A 17,700-nucleotide genomic window follows, 5' to 3' on the forward strand; every position below is an offset into this window, starting at 1 on the left:
ATGTCAGATGGAGCTTCAGAATTCTTGCCTCCAAGGAGCAGCCTGGCTTCATCCTCTCTAGGACGAACCATGTTATAGCAGTACATGGTATATTCAATACTCTTCTACAGCCCCAAAGCTCAAAGGCATCAACTCTTCCTCTGTCATCCCTAGTCATTATCCAGCTCTCTGATGCATAGTAAGTAATTGTAAAGACCATGGCCTGTATCAGAAAAAAAAATAATTATGGTACCAAGCTCATGGTAAAAGTTACGGAACGTGCAACCACTGTGGAAAGTGGTGTGGCGCTTTCTCAAAAAGTTGCAAATAGAGATACTATTTGACCCAGCAATTCCACTATTGGGAATATACCCCAAAGAGACCATAACTACACCCAAGCAGATATGCACACCCATGTTTATCGTGGCTTTGTTCAGAATAGCAAGGAGTTGGAAACAACTCAGGTGTCCATCAACAAACGGATAGAGAAACTGTGGTATATTCACACAATGGAGTACTAGCTGCATTGAAAAACAAGGAACTCATGCAATTTTATTCAAAATGGGTGACCCTGGAGGACATTATGCTGAGTGAAATATCTCAGTCACAAAAGGACAAATACTGCATGGTGCCACTGTTGTAGAATGGAACTGACATCAGGGTTGGGGTAAGACTGAGAAAAACTGGATAAATTTTTATACTGCATTGAAACAGATGAGGGAGACAATAATTTAAAAGCAATATATGATAGGGTATTATGGTTATCACAAGAGTCCACAATTAAGGTTGTATAGTGGAGTGTACTCAGGATGGTGGGAGGGGTGCGCTGGGTGGGGGAGGATTGTATACCAAAGAAAGAATTTTTTACTTTTCAAAGAGAGGAGCGAACTGGGGGTGGGGGAAGGGCTGGGCAGGGAGAAAAGTGCAACAATGAATGAATGGAAATCCAAAATCTCTGTAAATGTTCATTAAAATAAATAAAATAAAATTTAAAAAAAAGTTAAGGAATGGTTAATACACAGATCATTCTTGGATGTTTACTAGTGGTGTTTACTAGTAATGGAGAAAAAGATAAAAAAAATAATAGATAAATTGGGTGAAAGGAAAGGCAATATATGAGGCTGGCCAAACATAATTAACTAATTATAATTAATAAGAACATGTATATTAGGGAGTTCTGGCGGCCTAGTGGCAAGAAGCTGCGCTGCAATTCCTAAAGGACAAGGTTCAAATCCACCAGATGCTCCGCTGGAGAAGGAGGGTCAATCTCCTCCTGTGTCAGTCTGATCCAATTCAATGGTACCCAACAATAACAAAAAGAAAACATAAAAATGTGTCTTAATATTTAAATGAAAAACAATATAATTTGCAAACTTCAAGCCAAATACAAAATAAAATGAAAAATTTTAAAAAAAACAACAGGAGGCAGAACAGGAGTTCGGGGTAAGCAAGAGTTAGGAGATAAAGGAGGCCAGCAGCTCCTTTTGGCATTCTGAGCCTGGAGAAGAGCAGGTCCAGACTCAGAGAGCCTCTGCTCGCCCCTCCCGAGCCAGCAGCCCAGCCCAACCGGGGCCTGGGTGGAGTCAAGACCCAGGGCCCGTCCCCACACGTCATCATCCCGCGACGGCACGCCCGGTGTTATTTCTCCCTGCGGCGCGCTATTCCGGATTTTGTCACAGACAGATCCAAACATGATCCCGGGCAGTGGTCTGTAACTGGGCAGCCAAACTGGGCGACCACAGGTTCCGACAGCTCCCTGGTCCTGATGGCGGCGGCGGCGGCTCTGGCAGCGGTCGATCCCCCTCCTTCGATGCCGCAGGCGGCAGGGACTGGAGGGCCCACAGCCCGCCGGGACTTCTACTGGTTGCGATCCTTCCTGGCTGGAGGTGGGTGTCCGCCAGGAGGACCTGGCTGCGCGCTGGGCGGCAAGGGCAGGATCGGAAGCAGGTCGGTCTCAGGCGGCAGCAACGACATTCCTGGACTCTAGTTGTTGCATTATCCTGCTGTTGTCTTGCCTTACTGCGGTTTTGTTAGGTCCCCTCCAGGCATTCCCGACAGAACTAACACTGCCAGGTGCTGCCCAGCCCTGACCATCCTCAGAAGTTTAATACCACTGATGCAGCCACTGTGTCACCCTATTTCGTAGGGTGTTCCTCTTTTTCTCTGACCCGCTACATTACTAAGCTTGATGTCCTTTGCCAGGGACTGGTCAGCTCTGATACCATGTCCAAAGTACATGAGACAAAGTCTAATCACCCTGACTTGAAGAGCATTCTGGTTACACTTCTTTCAAGATAAATTTGTCCGTTCTTCTGGCAGTCCACGGTATGTGCAGTATTCTTCACCAATAGCTTCGGTACTCCTTTGGTCTTCCGCATTCATATAAGGCAATAGGAAATCCCATGGCTTGGGTCAGGTACCTCAATGTGCCATATTTGTTTTTTAACGCTAAAAAGAGATCCTTTGCCGCAGATATTCTCCATGCAATAGGTCGTCTGACTCTTATTTCCCAACTCTTCCTTTAAACGCCTTCAAGGATTCCGTTAATTTTATAGAGTTTTAATTTCCTTTATAAAGGCTGTGAGTGACCAAGTAGAATTGGATTTTGCAGTTTGCTTAAAGGAAAACACGTATCGGAGGTCAGTGTTTTAAGGATGGCTGACAAATTGTACAAAAGTGCTTACAATGACAGCTGGTTTTAATTATTTTAGTAAACTTGCTTTCAGCTGTTAACTGGTTCCAGAAATCTCTTGAGAGTTAAATATCTTTTTATAAGTTGGTATTTCACCCTCTCTATTCTTCCTTAAGTGCCTGTGTGGGTTGTCATCACTTAATTTTTTGTTCAGGCTGAGAATTTGTAAAATTCCGCATTATGAAGACTTGTAGAAAGATAATATCCATAGGCTGAAGTAGTACTAAAAACTTAATGTTTGTTATTTTTTTTTGTCTGATAAAAAGGACAGTTATATTAGGAACATTTTTTTTTCCTATATGAGGAATATTTGAAGGCCTGCCTTAAGCTTGCTACCTACTTGGTACACATCAGAGAACAAAGCAAAACTCCCTACCTTACTTGAGTTAACATTGGTTGGAGAGGATCCTGGTGGTATAGAGCATAAGAGCTGCTAAATGAAACATCAGTGGTTGAAATCCACCAGGTGCTGTGTGGGAGGGAGTCTTCCTGTTAAAGCCTTGCAAACTTACTGGAGAATCACCATGAGTTGACATTAACTTGGCAGTAGTTGGCTTCATTTTCGAGAGTGGTGAAGACGATGACGAAGAAAATAAAAAAGTAAACTGTAGAGTATACTACAAGATGACAAGTTGCACTGAAAAACATGCGTAGGACAGTAGATGGAAATGGTGTTATATTAAATAGAGTGACTGTGATAATATTTGAGACAGGGAGAAATAAAGAATTGAAGGGCAAGGGAGTTGGCAAGCTGATGTCTGAGGAGAACATCTCAAGTAAAGAGAAATGGTAAAGAAGAAGCATCAATACAAGGGAATAGCTGATTGGTTTGAAGGAAGCAAGTGGTTGTAATGAGGGGGGAAAGTTAGAGAGGTTAAACCTAACTCATTTCCTTTAAGTCTCAACTAGCTCACAGCTGACTCATCATTGGGCTTCCAAGGCTGTAAATCTTGTAGGAGGTGATTGCCCGTCTTTCTTCCTAGGGACCAGAACCCCTAGTTGATTCATAGTGCCAGAGAGGAGTGGCCTTTGGGTTAGCAGGGCAGTTCTCAGAGAGGTAAAGGGGCAAAAATTAAGAGTCCTGAAAAACATCTTAGAATCTGACCTCTGCTCTGAGTGAAATGGGGAACCTTTGCCGCTTTTGAGCAGGAATGTGACGTGACAGAACTTACTTCAAAAGGATCAGTTTGACTTTTCTGTTGAGAAGAACTGAGGGGATACAAACATTAAAATAAGGAGTCTAATTTGGAGATTATTGTATTGATTCAGATCTTAGGTGATGGTGGTTTGGATCAGGATAATAGTGTGGAAGTGGTGAGAAGTTTGAAAGTCTGGATATAGAAAGAGTAAGTGGAATTTTTTTAGAAGACGTGGGTGAAGAAGGGAAGTAAAGTCTGCTTGATTTTGGCCCAAACCATAAAAGGGTGGAACTACGGAAAATGGTATGTCATTATGAGAGACCTCGGGTGGCCTAGTGGTAAGAAGCTATGCTGCAGTCCTGAAGGCACACAGTTCAGATCTACCAGCTGCTTTATGAGAGTCTCCTCCCATGCGATTAACTGCCTTTGAAAACCCACCAGAGGGTCAGCTATGAATTGGATCTCAACTCAGCTGTACACAAAGACAACATAGTACAAATGTAGTAATTAAAAATATAACTTAATATAAAGTGTAGGGAGCACTGATGGCCTCATGGTAAGAAACTGCACTGCCAGCCAAAGCCATTCAATTTGCGTGGTGGTTTGAATCCACCAGCCACTCTGTGGGAGAAAGACGGGTGGTCTCTTTCCATGTAATATACAGCCCCTGAACACTTGCTGGAGGATCAGCTGTAAGTCAGTTACAACAGCACTGAAGTATATCCAAGGAGCCCTGATGGTATAGTAGTTACAAAACTTGGTTGCTAAACAAAATGTTGGCAATTTGAATCCATCAGCAGCTACTCTGTTGGAAGGAGATAGGGCACTCCAATTATGTAAATCCAAATATGTAAAGATTTATCATCTTGGAAACCTTAGGGGCAGTTTTGCTCTGTTGTAATGAGTCAGTTCCCAGAATTGATTCAGTGGCAGTGAGTCTGGATTTTATTTAATTTTTCCTAGTACAGCTCACCCTTTTAGATGTATAGTTTGGTGAGTTTTCACAGTCGTTCTTTTAGGTGCAGGGTTTAGTGAGTCGTGACTAGCATGTTCTGTAACAGCCATTAAAGTCAAGGTATAGAATAGTTCCATGATCCAAAATAATTTCCACTTGGCTGGTAATTAGTAACTACTAGCCTGTGGTAACCACAACACTGGTTTCAGTCTCTGTAATTCTGTCTTTTGCAAATGCTGTGTAAGGAATTGTGGTGATATAGTGCACAGCTTAGCAGGCTGCTAATCAAAAGGTGTGTAGTTTACATCCTTGCTCCTTGGGAGAAAGGTAGGCAGTCTCCTCCTGTAAAAATGTACAGCCTTGGAAATGTAGGGGGCAGAAATCCTGAATTGGAAACTATTTGAAAGCAGTGGGTTTGATTTCTTTTTAGGTTTTAAATGTTGTAAAATGAAATAATTCAGTACTTAGTCCTTTGAATCTGGCTTCTTTTACTTGGATGAGTGCACTTGAGATTCATCCACATTGCATGTATTAGTAATCTGCTCATTTCTTTTTTTTTATTATTATTAAATTTTATTAGTTTGAATGAACATTTATAGGGATTTCGGGTTTTCATTCCTTCATTGCTGCACCATTCTCTCTACCCTCCTCCCCAGTTTGTTCTTCTTCCCCGCCATCCGAATGTCTGTTTTAATTGTCCAATTGCCACAGTGCTTGTCAAAGTCAGTTCTGATTAATCTCCTTTGTCGGTGTGTCCTTTGCCATTCCCTATCACTCCTCCCTGAGAGAGACTTCACCCTGATTCATAAGGAAAAGGGGATGGCGTATTCTCTTAGCTACTTCCTGCTGAAAAGGGACGCTGTGGGTTTTAAGGTGAAGATCTTCTCTCACTACTCTAAAGGGCCCCTTTGGCAGTAGGAAACACATAGACTGTTATGGAGATTGATTTTGGAATTTAGATGCACTCTTATTGATTGTGCTTAGCTGTACATGTTCATATCCTTGAAGATGTATCATGGGGGTGTTGCAACCTAGAAGACACAAATTTGACTAACAAGTTATAAGTACATGAGTCAAAAATTATGGAAAAGTAAAAGAAAGGATTCTTTCATTGTTTTACAACCCCCCCCCCCAGGTCCCCTCCACCATGTAGCCCTCGCTCTAGACTCCTGTGATGACAGAAATACCTAGTCATATATCTCTTCTAAACAGTTTTCTCCCTCCTCTGTTTCAGTGCAGTATACATTATTGAACCCATCTTACTTAGTCTCTCCCCAACCCCAAGGACAGTCCCATTCTACAACAGTGGCATCATGTAATATTTGTCCTTTTGTGACTGGGATATTTCACTCAGCATAATGTTCTCCAGAGTCAACCATTTTGAATAATATTGCATGAGTTCCTTGTTTTTTAATGCAGCATAGTATTCCATTGTGCGAATATACCACAGCTTCTCTAGCCATTCGTTTGTTGATGGGCACTTAGGTTGTTTCCAACTCCTTGCTATTGTGTAATCTACTCATTTCTGTTACAGAGCATCACGCTATGTTTTGGACATACACATTTCCACCTGTTGAAAGTTTGCTTTATTTTTAGTTTTGGGCTATTTAAAAGAAGCACTTGTGAAAATGGTTTGAAATATTATGTGTTCTTATTTATCTTTGGTAAAAATCCCATAGTGAGATTGCTGAGTATTTGAGTTTTTCCCTCTCATCCTCTCCTTGCCATTTAATTGAAATCAAGTTGTTATATACCAGTGACCCTCCAGCAGGTTTTCAGAGGCTATAAATCATGTGGGAGGACATTGCCTATTTTTCTCTCCTGGAAGAGCTGGTGAATTTGAACTAGTCACCTTTGACTTGGCAGCACAACTCCCTGCCCACTAGGCCACCAAAGCTCGTCAAGGAGTACAGTAATATATGTTTAATAAGAAATCTCCAAACTGTTTTCCAAAAATGTTCCAATTTTGCATCCCTACTACTTTGTTAAGAGAATGTGTGTGGCAAGCTCTGGTGGCCTAGTGGCAAGAAGCTGCACTGCAGTCCCAGAGGTGTGTGGTTCAAATCCACCAGATGCTTTGCTGGAGAAGGAGGAACAATCTCCTCCTTTAACAGATCGATTTGATGGTACACATAAAAAAAAAAAATTAAAAAAAGAGTATGTGTGTGTTTCATTCTAGTGGATATTTGTGTGTTCTATTCTACTGGATATTTTTCTTTTCTTTTTTATAATAGTAACAACTCATTTTATCAAATTCGTACTACATGGAAAGTATTGTACTAAAGTACTACACTGTAAGTGGTACATACAGAGCTGTACTAAAGTAATTACAGTTCTGCTGGTCTAGTAGTAAGGAGCTGCACTGCCATCCCAAAGGCATGTGGGAGAAAGATGGGCAATCTCCTCCATGTGATTTACTGCCTCTGAAAACCCACTGGAGGATCAGCTATGAGTTGTTTCCAACTTGTTTGTATAAAACGACAGCAACAACATACAGCCTTAAAAGTGTGCTGAAGCTAATAGGCTGTCCTGGCTTATTATGACTTATGCTAAAGCTTAAGTATGCACCTAAATATGTCTGCACAGTGATACATGATAGGGGCCAAAACCATATTTATTGAATGTAGAAATGCATAGTTCGTGTGTAGAAGTTGGTTGTTTCAATGAAAAGTTGTCCAGAAGGAAAATAAGCTGCTGAGAGAGAAACGGAGAGTGGGTAAATACCTTTGAGTATCTCTGTAAACATATTTTTGTAATTTGCTCAGTGGTGATCAGATATTAGGGAGCTAATGTACATCCTTCACATTTATTTGTCAGTCTGATGTGGTGAAGTATTAAATTTCAGAGAATGGCTACTACTCATCTGCTTTTTTCTGCTATTGGACAGTTCTACCCATGGAGACCAAATCAGAGATTGGAGGGTTTGCTGGTGAAAACAATAATGATTTCTGTCTGAAATAAAGAATATGCAATTTCTTCCTGACCTTTTTTCTTTTAGGTATTGCTGGATGCTGTGCCAAAACAACAGTGGCTCCTTTGGATCGAGTAAAGGTCTTATTACAAGCTCATAATCACCATTACAAACATTTAGGTGAGTTGACAGATGCTAAAGACAAAAAGAAATAAAAACAAAAGTTTTCTTGATTAGGACTTGTGGTACAGAGATTAAAACACTGCTGCAAACAAACAAACACCCCAGAAACCATTACTCATTTGCTGTTAATTATAGTGGAAAAGGACACAAACGGGAAGTGCAAGGTTCCAGTCTGGGGACACATTTTGTAAGAGAGATATATCTCTTATTCATCGTATTCTTTTCATTTGAAGGAATAGTTGTTTTACTTTCTTTAATGTCCTTATAGCTCCAAACCATATTCTTGGACTCATTGAAGTTTGTTTATTGGAATTACTAGTCACATCCTTCACAGATGCTCCTAACACCCTTGATTTGTGATGAAGATAAGCTTTAAAATTAAAATGAAGTATGTGGCTCTGGATTATGCAGACGACCCCACCTTGTTAGTGCAAAGTGAGTAGGACTTGAAGTACTTGCTGCAGAAGATCAAGGACTACAGCTTTCAGAAGGGATTGCATCTCAACATCAAGAAGACAGACATCTTCACCACTGGACCACTAGATAACATCATGATAGAGGGAGAAAAGATTGAAATTGTCAACAATTTCCTTTTACTTGGATCCACAATCGACACCCTTGGTACCAGCAGTCAGGAGATCAGGAGCATTGGAAAAATCTGCTGTCAGGGACCTCTCCAAAGTTCCTGAAGAGCAAGGATGCCAATTTAAAGGGCAGGGTGTGCCTGATCCAAGCCATGGTCTTTTTAATCGAGTGCTGTGCATCTGAGAGCTGGACAATAAATAAGGATGACAGAAGAATTGATGCCTTTGAGTTGTGGTGTTGGAAGTCAGTAATGAATAGAACAATAGAACAAATGGATATGTTTTGGAGAAAGTACAGCCAGAGTTTTGTGTGGAAGCAAAGATGGTGAAGTATTATCTCACATACTTTAAGGGATATGTTGTTTGGAGGAGCTATTCCTTGGAAAGAAACATCATGCTTGGAAAGTTGGAGGATCAGCAAAAGAGAGCACAACTCCCAACTAGGTGGATTGGCACAGTGGCAGCCACAGTGGGCTCAAGTGTGTCAGAGATGAGGAGGATGGTACAGGAAAGAACAAGATTCTTTAGTTCATAGAGTTGCTCATAGAGTTGTTCATAGAGTTGCTATGAGTTGAACTCAACTCGGTGGCTCTTAACAACAACAACAAACAGTTAAATAAGCTAAGAAATCTCAGTGCAAGCAGAATTCAATGACATTAATTAGTTTGTATCGATAAACTGCATTTTTGAGGAAGAAAATCAAGTAATTTATTTCTTTCTTACAAACATGAAAACTAGCAATTTCACTTATCAGAAACTCTTTCATTGGTAGAAGAAAGAACTTTTTACAATCTTTTTAGACAGCAATCACATGGGAGGAGATTGCCCATCCTTCTGTTGACTTGAACTGCGTGCTTTCAGTATTGTAATGCAGTTTCTTGTCAGTAGGCCACCAGAGCTCCCTTGACCATTGTTCTTTTTGTTGTAATGTGCCATCGAGTCGCCTGCAGCTCATAGCGACCCCATCTACAAGAGCCCTAAACCCTGCACTATCCTGTGCCAACCTCACCGTCTCCGACACAGTTACTCCCACCACCCCAATCACAAAATTGATCTATCTCATTAAGGGTCTTCCTCTCCTGCACTGTCCCTTCACTCTCCCAAACTTGGTGTCCTTCTCCAAGGACCGGTTCCTCCTTGCAACATGCCCAAAGTATGTCAGACGAAGCTTCAGAATCCTTGACTCCAAGGAGCAGCCAGCTTCACCCTCTCCAGAACAAACCTATTCTTGTGGCAGTCCATGGTATATTCAACACTCTTCTCCAGCACCACAGCTCAAAAGCATCAATTCTCTTTCTATCATCCCTAGTCACTGTCCAGCTCTCTGATGCATAGCACACAATTGCGAAGACTAGCCTGGATCAGGCACACCTTAGTCTCTAGCCTGATGCCATTGCTCTTCAGTACTCTTGAGAAGTCCTTGACAGCTGACTTTCCCAAAGCAATTCATCTCTTGGTTTCATGGCTGCTGGTACCAAGAGTGTTGACTATGGAGCCAAGCAAACTAAATCTGTTAACTATGTCAATCTCTTCACCATCCATCCTGATGCTGCCAATTGGTCCAGTGGTGAGAATCTTTGTTTTCTTGATGTTGAACTTCAGTCCATATTGAAGGCTGCAGTCCTTGACCATCTGCAGCAAGCGTTTCAAGTTCTCCTCAGTTTCAGCAAGCAGGGTTGTCATCTTCATAATGCAGGTTGTTGATGAATCTTCCACCAATCCTGATGCCACTTCCCCCTCGTACAGTCCAGTGTCCCATATGATCAGTTCTGCATACAGATTGAAAAGGTGTGGAGACCGAATACATCTGTGGTGGACCCGCTTCCTGATTTTGAACCATGTAGTGTCTCCTTGCTCTGTTCTGATGACTGCCTCTTGGTCCAATTATAAGTTTCACATAAGCACAGTCAAATGTTCTAGGATTCGCATTCTTCTCTGAGTCAGCCATAGCTTGTTGTGATCCACACAGTCAAAAGCCTTTGCATAGTCATTGAAGCACAGATAGACATTCTTCTGGTATTCTCTGCTTTTTGCCAAGATCCATCTAACATTAGCTATCGTATCTCTAGTACCACAGCTCTTCTAAATCCAGCCTGTACATCTGGCAGTTCTCTGTTGACATATTGCTCCAGTCGTTTTTGGATAGTTTTTAGCAGAATCTTGCTTGCATGTGATATTAATGATATTGTTCTATAATTTCCACACTCTGTCAGGTCACCTTTCTTTGGAGTGGGAACAAATATTGGTCTTTTCCGGTCAGTTGGCCAGCTGGGTGTCTCCAGATTTCTTGGCACAACTTAGTGAGCACATCCAGGGCAGCGTGTGTTTATTGAAATATGTCAACTGGTATGGTATCAACTCTTGGAGAGTTTTTTTCTTGCCTGTTTTTTCAGAGCAATTTGAACTTCCTCCTTCATCACCAAAGGCTCTTGCTCATATGTTATTTCTTGAAATTCTTCTGTGTCAGCCAGTTCCTTCTGATACAATGACTCTATGTACTCCTTCCATCTTCTTTTAATGCTTCTTTGATTATTTAATATTCTACCCAAAGCATCCTTAAGTATTGCCACTCGTGGCTTGAATTTGTTAGTCCACATTAATAATGGACTCCTTGAATCTCAGCCTGCATAAGCCTGAAACCAGGTGATCAACATGGTGCCTTGTTACCACTGGTTACCACTCTGAAAGAAATCATTGTAGAGGACCCATTATAGACTGGGAGAAAAATAGGGAACAAACCTCAAAATCCTAAAATTGACTAGACTTGTTGGTCTGATAAAGATTGGTAGAACCCTCAAGCCCTAGACCTAAACTCACATCTGTGGCTCAACTTTTAGACCTGTAAAGTGCTCAGTAACACCAAAGAGAGACTCAGTTCTTAGAACAATTAACCTATAAGTTCAAAAGGGCATCATTTTTCCAGAGAAAAAGCTCAGACGGCCAGAATGGAGATCATAGAGGAATGAATGGAAACAAGAATCACACTGAGGAAGTGGGAAGAGTGTTATTATAATGTGGGCATTAGAAATAATGTTGTAACACAAAGTATTTATGAAATTTTAAATAGAAAACCAACCTTTCCTGTAATTTTTCACCCAAATCACAATCAAAAGTTTTTTAAAAATAAAGAGAACTATACCCTAAAGAAACCAGAACTGCCACCTAAGCAGATATATGCTCACCCATGTTTATTGCTGCTTTGTTCACAATAGCAAAGAGTTGGAAACAACCCAAGTGCCCATAAACAAACTAATGGATAGAGAAGCTGTGGTAACACAATGGAATATTATGCTGCATTGAAAAACAAGGAACTCATGAAATATACAAAATGGGTGACTCTGGAGGACGTTATACTGAATGAAATGTATCAGTCACAAAACTGCATAGTGCCACTGTTGTAAAGCGATACTGACATTGGAGTTGGGGGTAACTAAGAAGGGATAAATAATGTATACTGCATGGAAACAGACGAGGGAGAGAACTGTTTGGGAAGAATATATGATTAGGTATTGTCATGACAGGAGTCCAGAATGAAGGCTTCAAGTGGAGTGGACTTTGGGGGGTGGGGAGATTGTATAACAATGAAATAATTTTTTTTTTTTTTTTTTTACTTTTCAAAGAGAAAAGCGAACTGAGGGACTGAGGGAGAGGGGTGGGCAGGGAGGAAAGTGTGCAACTATGAATGAATGGAAATCCAAAGTGTCTGTAAATTTTCATTAACATGTTGCCGTAAATGACGGTAATACCCGGGGGGTGGGGGGGGGGGAGGGAATGTGTTTCTGAGCATGGTCGTCAATTTAAAAGTTGCGGCAACGTGTTAAAATAAATTTTAAATAAATAAATAAGGAAGCTCTGATGGCCTAGTGGATAAGGAGTTACACTGCAAATCCAAAGCCAAATCCACCAGCTGCCCAGTGGGAGAAAGGTGAGCAGTCTTGTGAATTTTACACCGTCTGAAAACTTGCTACAGGGTCAGCTTGAGTTGGTTATGACACCATGAAAGTGATGTTTTATTTTGACTTGCCTACAAAACGATGTGATCATACTGCACTTATGTGAATGAACATGTGCTTTAACAAAAGTCAAGAATAACCATAACATTAGATAGTTAATTGGGAGTAATTGGAGTAGAGGAATTTTTTTTACCCTCTAAATTCATTTGTAATACACACTGGACATAGTTTAATTTTGCAGCTGTTGTTGTGTTATGTGCCATCGAATCTCTTCCAACTCAGCAGTACAATAGTTCTGAACCCCACCCTATCCTGAGTGAGTATGTCTCCGACACACCTACCTCCATTACCCTAGTCAGTCCATCCCATCTGGAGTCTTCCTCTTCTGCTCTGCCTTTTCCTCCACCCCTCTAAGAGTAATGTCCTTCAAGGACTGATCCCTCCAGGCCATGTGCCCAAAGTATGTGAGATGGAGTTTCTGAATCCTTGCCCCTAAAAGCAGCTTGGTTCATCCTCTCTAGGACAAACCTCTTTGTTCTGTCCTGTTTGTTGTTTGTGAGGAGGACTAAAATACTTGCTGTAGAAGATCAAGGACTGACTACATGATCTTTAATATGGGTTACATTTCAACATCAAGAAAAATGTCCTTTCCACTGGGCCAAAAGGCCACATGGTAGGAGGAGTAAGGATTGAAACTGTTGGTGATTTCATCTTGCTTGGGTCCCATATTTAGCGTCCTTGATACTAGCAGTCAGAAGATCAGGAGATGTATTGCTTTGGGCAATTTCACTGTCAGGGACCTCTCTAAAATACTGAAGAACAATCATGTCAGTTAGAAGACTAAGGTGTGCCTGATTCAGACCATGGTCTGTCTTTTCAATCACTTGCTGTGCATCTGAGAGCTGGACAGTGGATAAGGATGACAGAAGAATTGATGCCTTTGAGTTACGTTGGAGAAGAATATTGAATATCCCCTGGACTGCCAAAAAACCAAACAGGTAAGTCATGGAAAAAGTGCGACCAGAGTGCTCTGTGGAGGCCAGGACGGCGAAGCTTCCTCTCTCATACTTAAGATAAGTTGCTAGAAGAAGCCATTCCTTAGAAAGGAATATTATTGTTAACAAGATAAAAAGCTTGGTAACAAGGGAGAGGAGGATCAATAAAAGAAAGAAAGATCTCCAAGGTGATTGAAGTGAGAGTGACTGCATCATTGAGCTCATCAAATACATCAGTAATGATGAGGATGGCACAGGATAGAGGTTTGTTGTTCATAGGGTTGCTACAGGAGCTCTGGTGGCCTAGTGGCAAGAAGTTACACTGCAGTTCAGAAGGCACACAGTTTGAGGCCACCAGCTGCTCTGTGGAGAAGGATGGGCAGTCTCCTCCTGTGTGATTAACTGCCTCTGAAAACCTGCTGGAGGGTCAGCTCTGGGTTGGTTCTGACTTGATGGTACACAACAACAACATAAACAGAGTTGCTGTGAGTCTTAACTGAATTGGCACCCAACAACAACAGCAATGGAGGAATTTAAACAGTTTTATTCACTGCTCATTGATTTATTCATTTACCATTTTATTTTGCATTTTCTCTTTGTACTTACTTTGAGTTCCCCTCTCCCTTTCTCTTTGTTTCCTGACTATCTGGTGGGTTTTGGTTGTTTTGGTTTTTTGTGTTTTTTTTTTTTTTTTAGTACTGTATACCTTTCAGTTTTCTAATAATTCATTGTGAGGCATTGGGGTTCATTGGTTGCTCACCTGAAAGTGGGAGGTTTGGATTCATTTCCCAGATAGTGCCCTTCAGGTGCACCCATTACCTGGCTGTCAGTTTGGGCTTGCAGGTTTAACTTGAGTTTCCTACCTAAGACTGACTAGGAAGAAAGGCTTATCCCTGATGATCTGCTTCCAAAAATCAGCTATTAAAAGCCATTCTGACTGGATCTGCAGTCAGTCGAGGGGATGGCAGATGATGCAGGACCAGGTTGTGTCTTGTGCTGTTGTGCATGTGGTGTTGTCATGAACTGGAGACTTGCTTGATGGACAGCTAGCATAATGATGTCTAAAAAAATGTTTAATAAATTGCTATGTTTTTTAAAATAATGAAATAAACTGTGCAGGCCTATCACAGAGCTCCTGAAATCAGCATTATTATGCAGATCAATCTCCTCTGAACTTTCCCCTCGTTATTGATGCCTTCTGGTCTGTATTAGATAACCATTGTTCTAAATCTGATCACCCTTATATTGTCACAAACACATTTGAGTCAGATTAAACAGGGCTTAACCTTTGCCCCTTCCTCTAGCAAAAGAGAGACTTTAGCTCTTTTAAATAGGTTTTTGGGCCCTTTCTAGCGCTCCCTATTGTAAAAAGTAGTTTCAATTTTTTCTTGCATGCAGTTTTTATTACTGGCAAGGGCTCAAAAATTGCATTCATTAACATTTTGAAATGAGCCTGGTGATTTTGTTTATTAAACTTTAGGAATTCAAATCAGTCAGTAATGGCAGTAGGACTGTGTGTATGAGAAGGCTGTGTACTGCTTCTAATAGAACTAGTGATTGATGCTAATAAGAGTAATAAACATACCAACATATAAGGATCACACTGCAGGACCAGTTTTATCAGTGTTTGCAGTTTGCAATTAGTGTTCTAATTAGTGAGCACTTACTCCACAACTTAAATTGTTTTTATAGGTGGTTGTTGTTGTTAAGTACCATCCAGTTGTAGGCAACTCATAGCAACCCTATCAACAAAAGTCCTCGATGCTTGCATGTGCGACTTTCTCCAGGTTCATAGGGTTTCTGGAGGCAAGCTATTTACAGAAGTAGATGCCCCTCCTGCTTCCAAGCTTGTTTTAATTGGGGAGCACCACCAAACACTGTCCGCTGTGGGTAACCGTTATCACATTTGACACATCAGTGTCACAGTGTTCTGCTTCAGAGCAACCACAAGTTACCTCTGTACTGCAAGTGGACACACCAGGACTATATGACCTAGAAGACTGAACAAAAAACAATGAAAAAAAGGCCTTAGGGCCACGGATTAGAGTCATCCACCTTTGACTTGGTAGCATCGCTTTCGGTCTACTAGTTTTTATAGGTAGTCTTTATTTGTGTGTTTTCCTTTGTATTTGAAAAGAAAAACAACTATTTGAATACATTGACAAACTTTCCTTCATACTTCCAAATATTTTGATCTTCAGTGCAGTATCTGAACCTTGAATACATTTGTTTTAATATTATGTGAGCACTTGTTTTAATTTTATTTTTTGCTTTCCTCTCTGTGCTAGGAACTTACTGAGAATATGTAATGGGTATCACTGATTCACTAGCACTCTGGAATACACATGCTTAATAACTATATTTTTAATAACTATTTTTTAAAGTTGTTAGAATTTAATTTACTCTAAATATAATTTTTTAAATAATTTGAATCTTTTCTTGCTTTAGGTTTTATGTTTTATATTTTTCAGGATGTACATTTAGAAATGCAATTTGTATATATATTATATATTTTGGTTATGTTACATACACTGGCTTAGCTGTTATACAGGAATTACCATTCATATAATTTCCAAACAAAATAACATGATAATCTTTATCTGTGTTTATTACAAAATTTTAATTTAGTTAGTAGTAGCTGTTTTAACAGTAATTTCTTTCTAAATATAGGAGTATTTTCTACATTACGTGCTGTTCCCCAGAAGGAAGGCTATCTTGGTTTGTATAAAGGAAATGGTGCAATGATGATTCGAATATTTCCCTATGGTGCAATCCAGTTTATGGCATTTGAGCATTATAAGACGGTACTTGAACATTTATCTTGTTTTTCTCATGTTTTTACAAAGAATTTGCTTTTGTCTTTAAAGTTACTTTTAATGAGTGTGTAATATAATGCTTTTTTAAAGGATTATTAAACTTTTTATACTTTAATTTTTTAAAAATAATTTCTTTTGGCATTAACTTATTCCAGAAGTCGGGATATTAGTCTGTTATGAGTCAATTCTCCATGTTCATACTTGTAAGAGACAAAGTGTCCATTAAGTGTATAATAGTAAATCTGTATATTGCTAGTTTTTTAAATGTATTTTTTTGTTAATCTGTTACATACTTAGTTAGTCACAGTGGTGTGGGAGTTTTTATATTAAAATAAGTGAGTTAGAGCCTATTGTGAAAAATCTGTTTTGGAGTGAGCTGTTAGTGAGCCATAATTTTCTGTTCTGCCCTGAGTGTCCCTTCCCTGGCTGAATCACAGTTTATCCTCTCAAACATTATCTCAACACAGAATGCATACTTTTTTAAAAGAGTATCTTAAAATATAATTTAAATTTTAGAGATAGAAACAAATTTCTAGCCTAGTCAGAGAGAATTGGTGCAAACAGTGTTATCAAGATTTACTTGTCTAGTGTAGTGTTTTATTCTGACTGTCTCCATTCATACTGTAGGCTTGTAGTTTTCTAAATATAGCATTAGTATATTTGCCAGTTCTACACTAGGTTGTCGTCTCATATACTTTGGGTCCATGGCCAGGAGGGACCGGACCTTGGGAGGGACATCATGCTTGGAAGGGTGGAGGGACATCATGCTTGGAAGGGTGGAGGGACAGTGCAGGAAAGGAAGACCCTGGATGAGATGGATTCACATAGTAACTGAGGTGTGTCTGAGTCAGTGAGACTGGCTCAGGATAGGACAAGCCTTAGAGATGTTGTACCTAGGGTTGTTATGCATTATACCGGTTATACAGGTTATACAGGTGACTCGATGGCACATAACAACAACAACAACAACAACAACAACAACTTTAGTTTGCTTTTGTTAAATTGCAAAAATAAGAGCAGAGGCTGCAGAGGTAATATTTAATAACGTGCTGATGTTGCATAACATAGTTCAACTTTATAAGTTGTGCTCTGGCACTCACCTTTGTTACTAATTTTGCTTTTATACTTTTTGAACTCTTGAAATTAGTTTTCTTTATTAAATAGTGATGTAGGTGATATTTTAAAAGCTATCTTATGAATAAAATGTTTTTGATTTTTAGTTAATTACTACCAAACTGGGCGTTTCGGGTCATGTGCACCGATTAATGGCTGGATCCATGGCAGGTAAGAAGAGTGCCTATCTTGTTTCTGACAGATTAGTTTCCCAATAAAACATTTAATTTTAGATTTGATAATATTTATGACATTGGTTAATTAGCACACATATATTATCTTTCCACTTTTAGTCATAGCAGCTCTGTACAGCAGATCCAGACCTTTCCCAATTCTTCACCATCTTCATTTTTTTCTGTGCTTCAGCCTATTGTTGAAAT

General features: G+C 40.0%; 1 protein-coding gene across 1 annotated transcript in view; it reads left to right on the forward strand.

The window, feature by feature from the left end:
• The first annotated feature begins 1,744 nt into the window (after positions 1 to 1,744).
• SLC25A16 (solute carrier family 25 (mitochondrial carrier; Graves disease autoantigen), member 16) overlaps positions 1,745 to 17,700 on the forward strand; it is a 32,705-nt gene continuing 16,749 nt past the window's right edge. Inside the window, exons 1-4 of the mRNA XM_006889050.1 lie at positions 1,745 to 1,865; positions 7,764 to 7,856; positions 16,062 to 16,195; positions 17,428 to 17,491. Coding sequence (XP_006889112.1) covers positions 1,745 to 1,865; positions 7,764 to 7,856; positions 16,062 to 16,195; positions 17,428 to 17,491 — 412 coding nt within the window. The remainder of the gene's footprint in view (positions 1,866 to 7,763; positions 7,857 to 16,061; positions 16,196 to 17,427; positions 17,492 to 17,700) is intronic.

This window comes from Elephantulus edwardii, unplaced genomic scaffold, assembly GCF_000299155.1.
Source record: "Elephantulus edwardii isolate Elephantulus edwardi_28Jun2011 unplaced genomic scaffold, EleEdw1.0 scaffold00074, whole genome shotgun sequence".
Classification (NCBI taxonomy): Eukaryota; Metazoa; Chordata; class Mammalia; order Macroscelidea; family Macroscelididae; genus Elephantulus; species Elephantulus edwardii.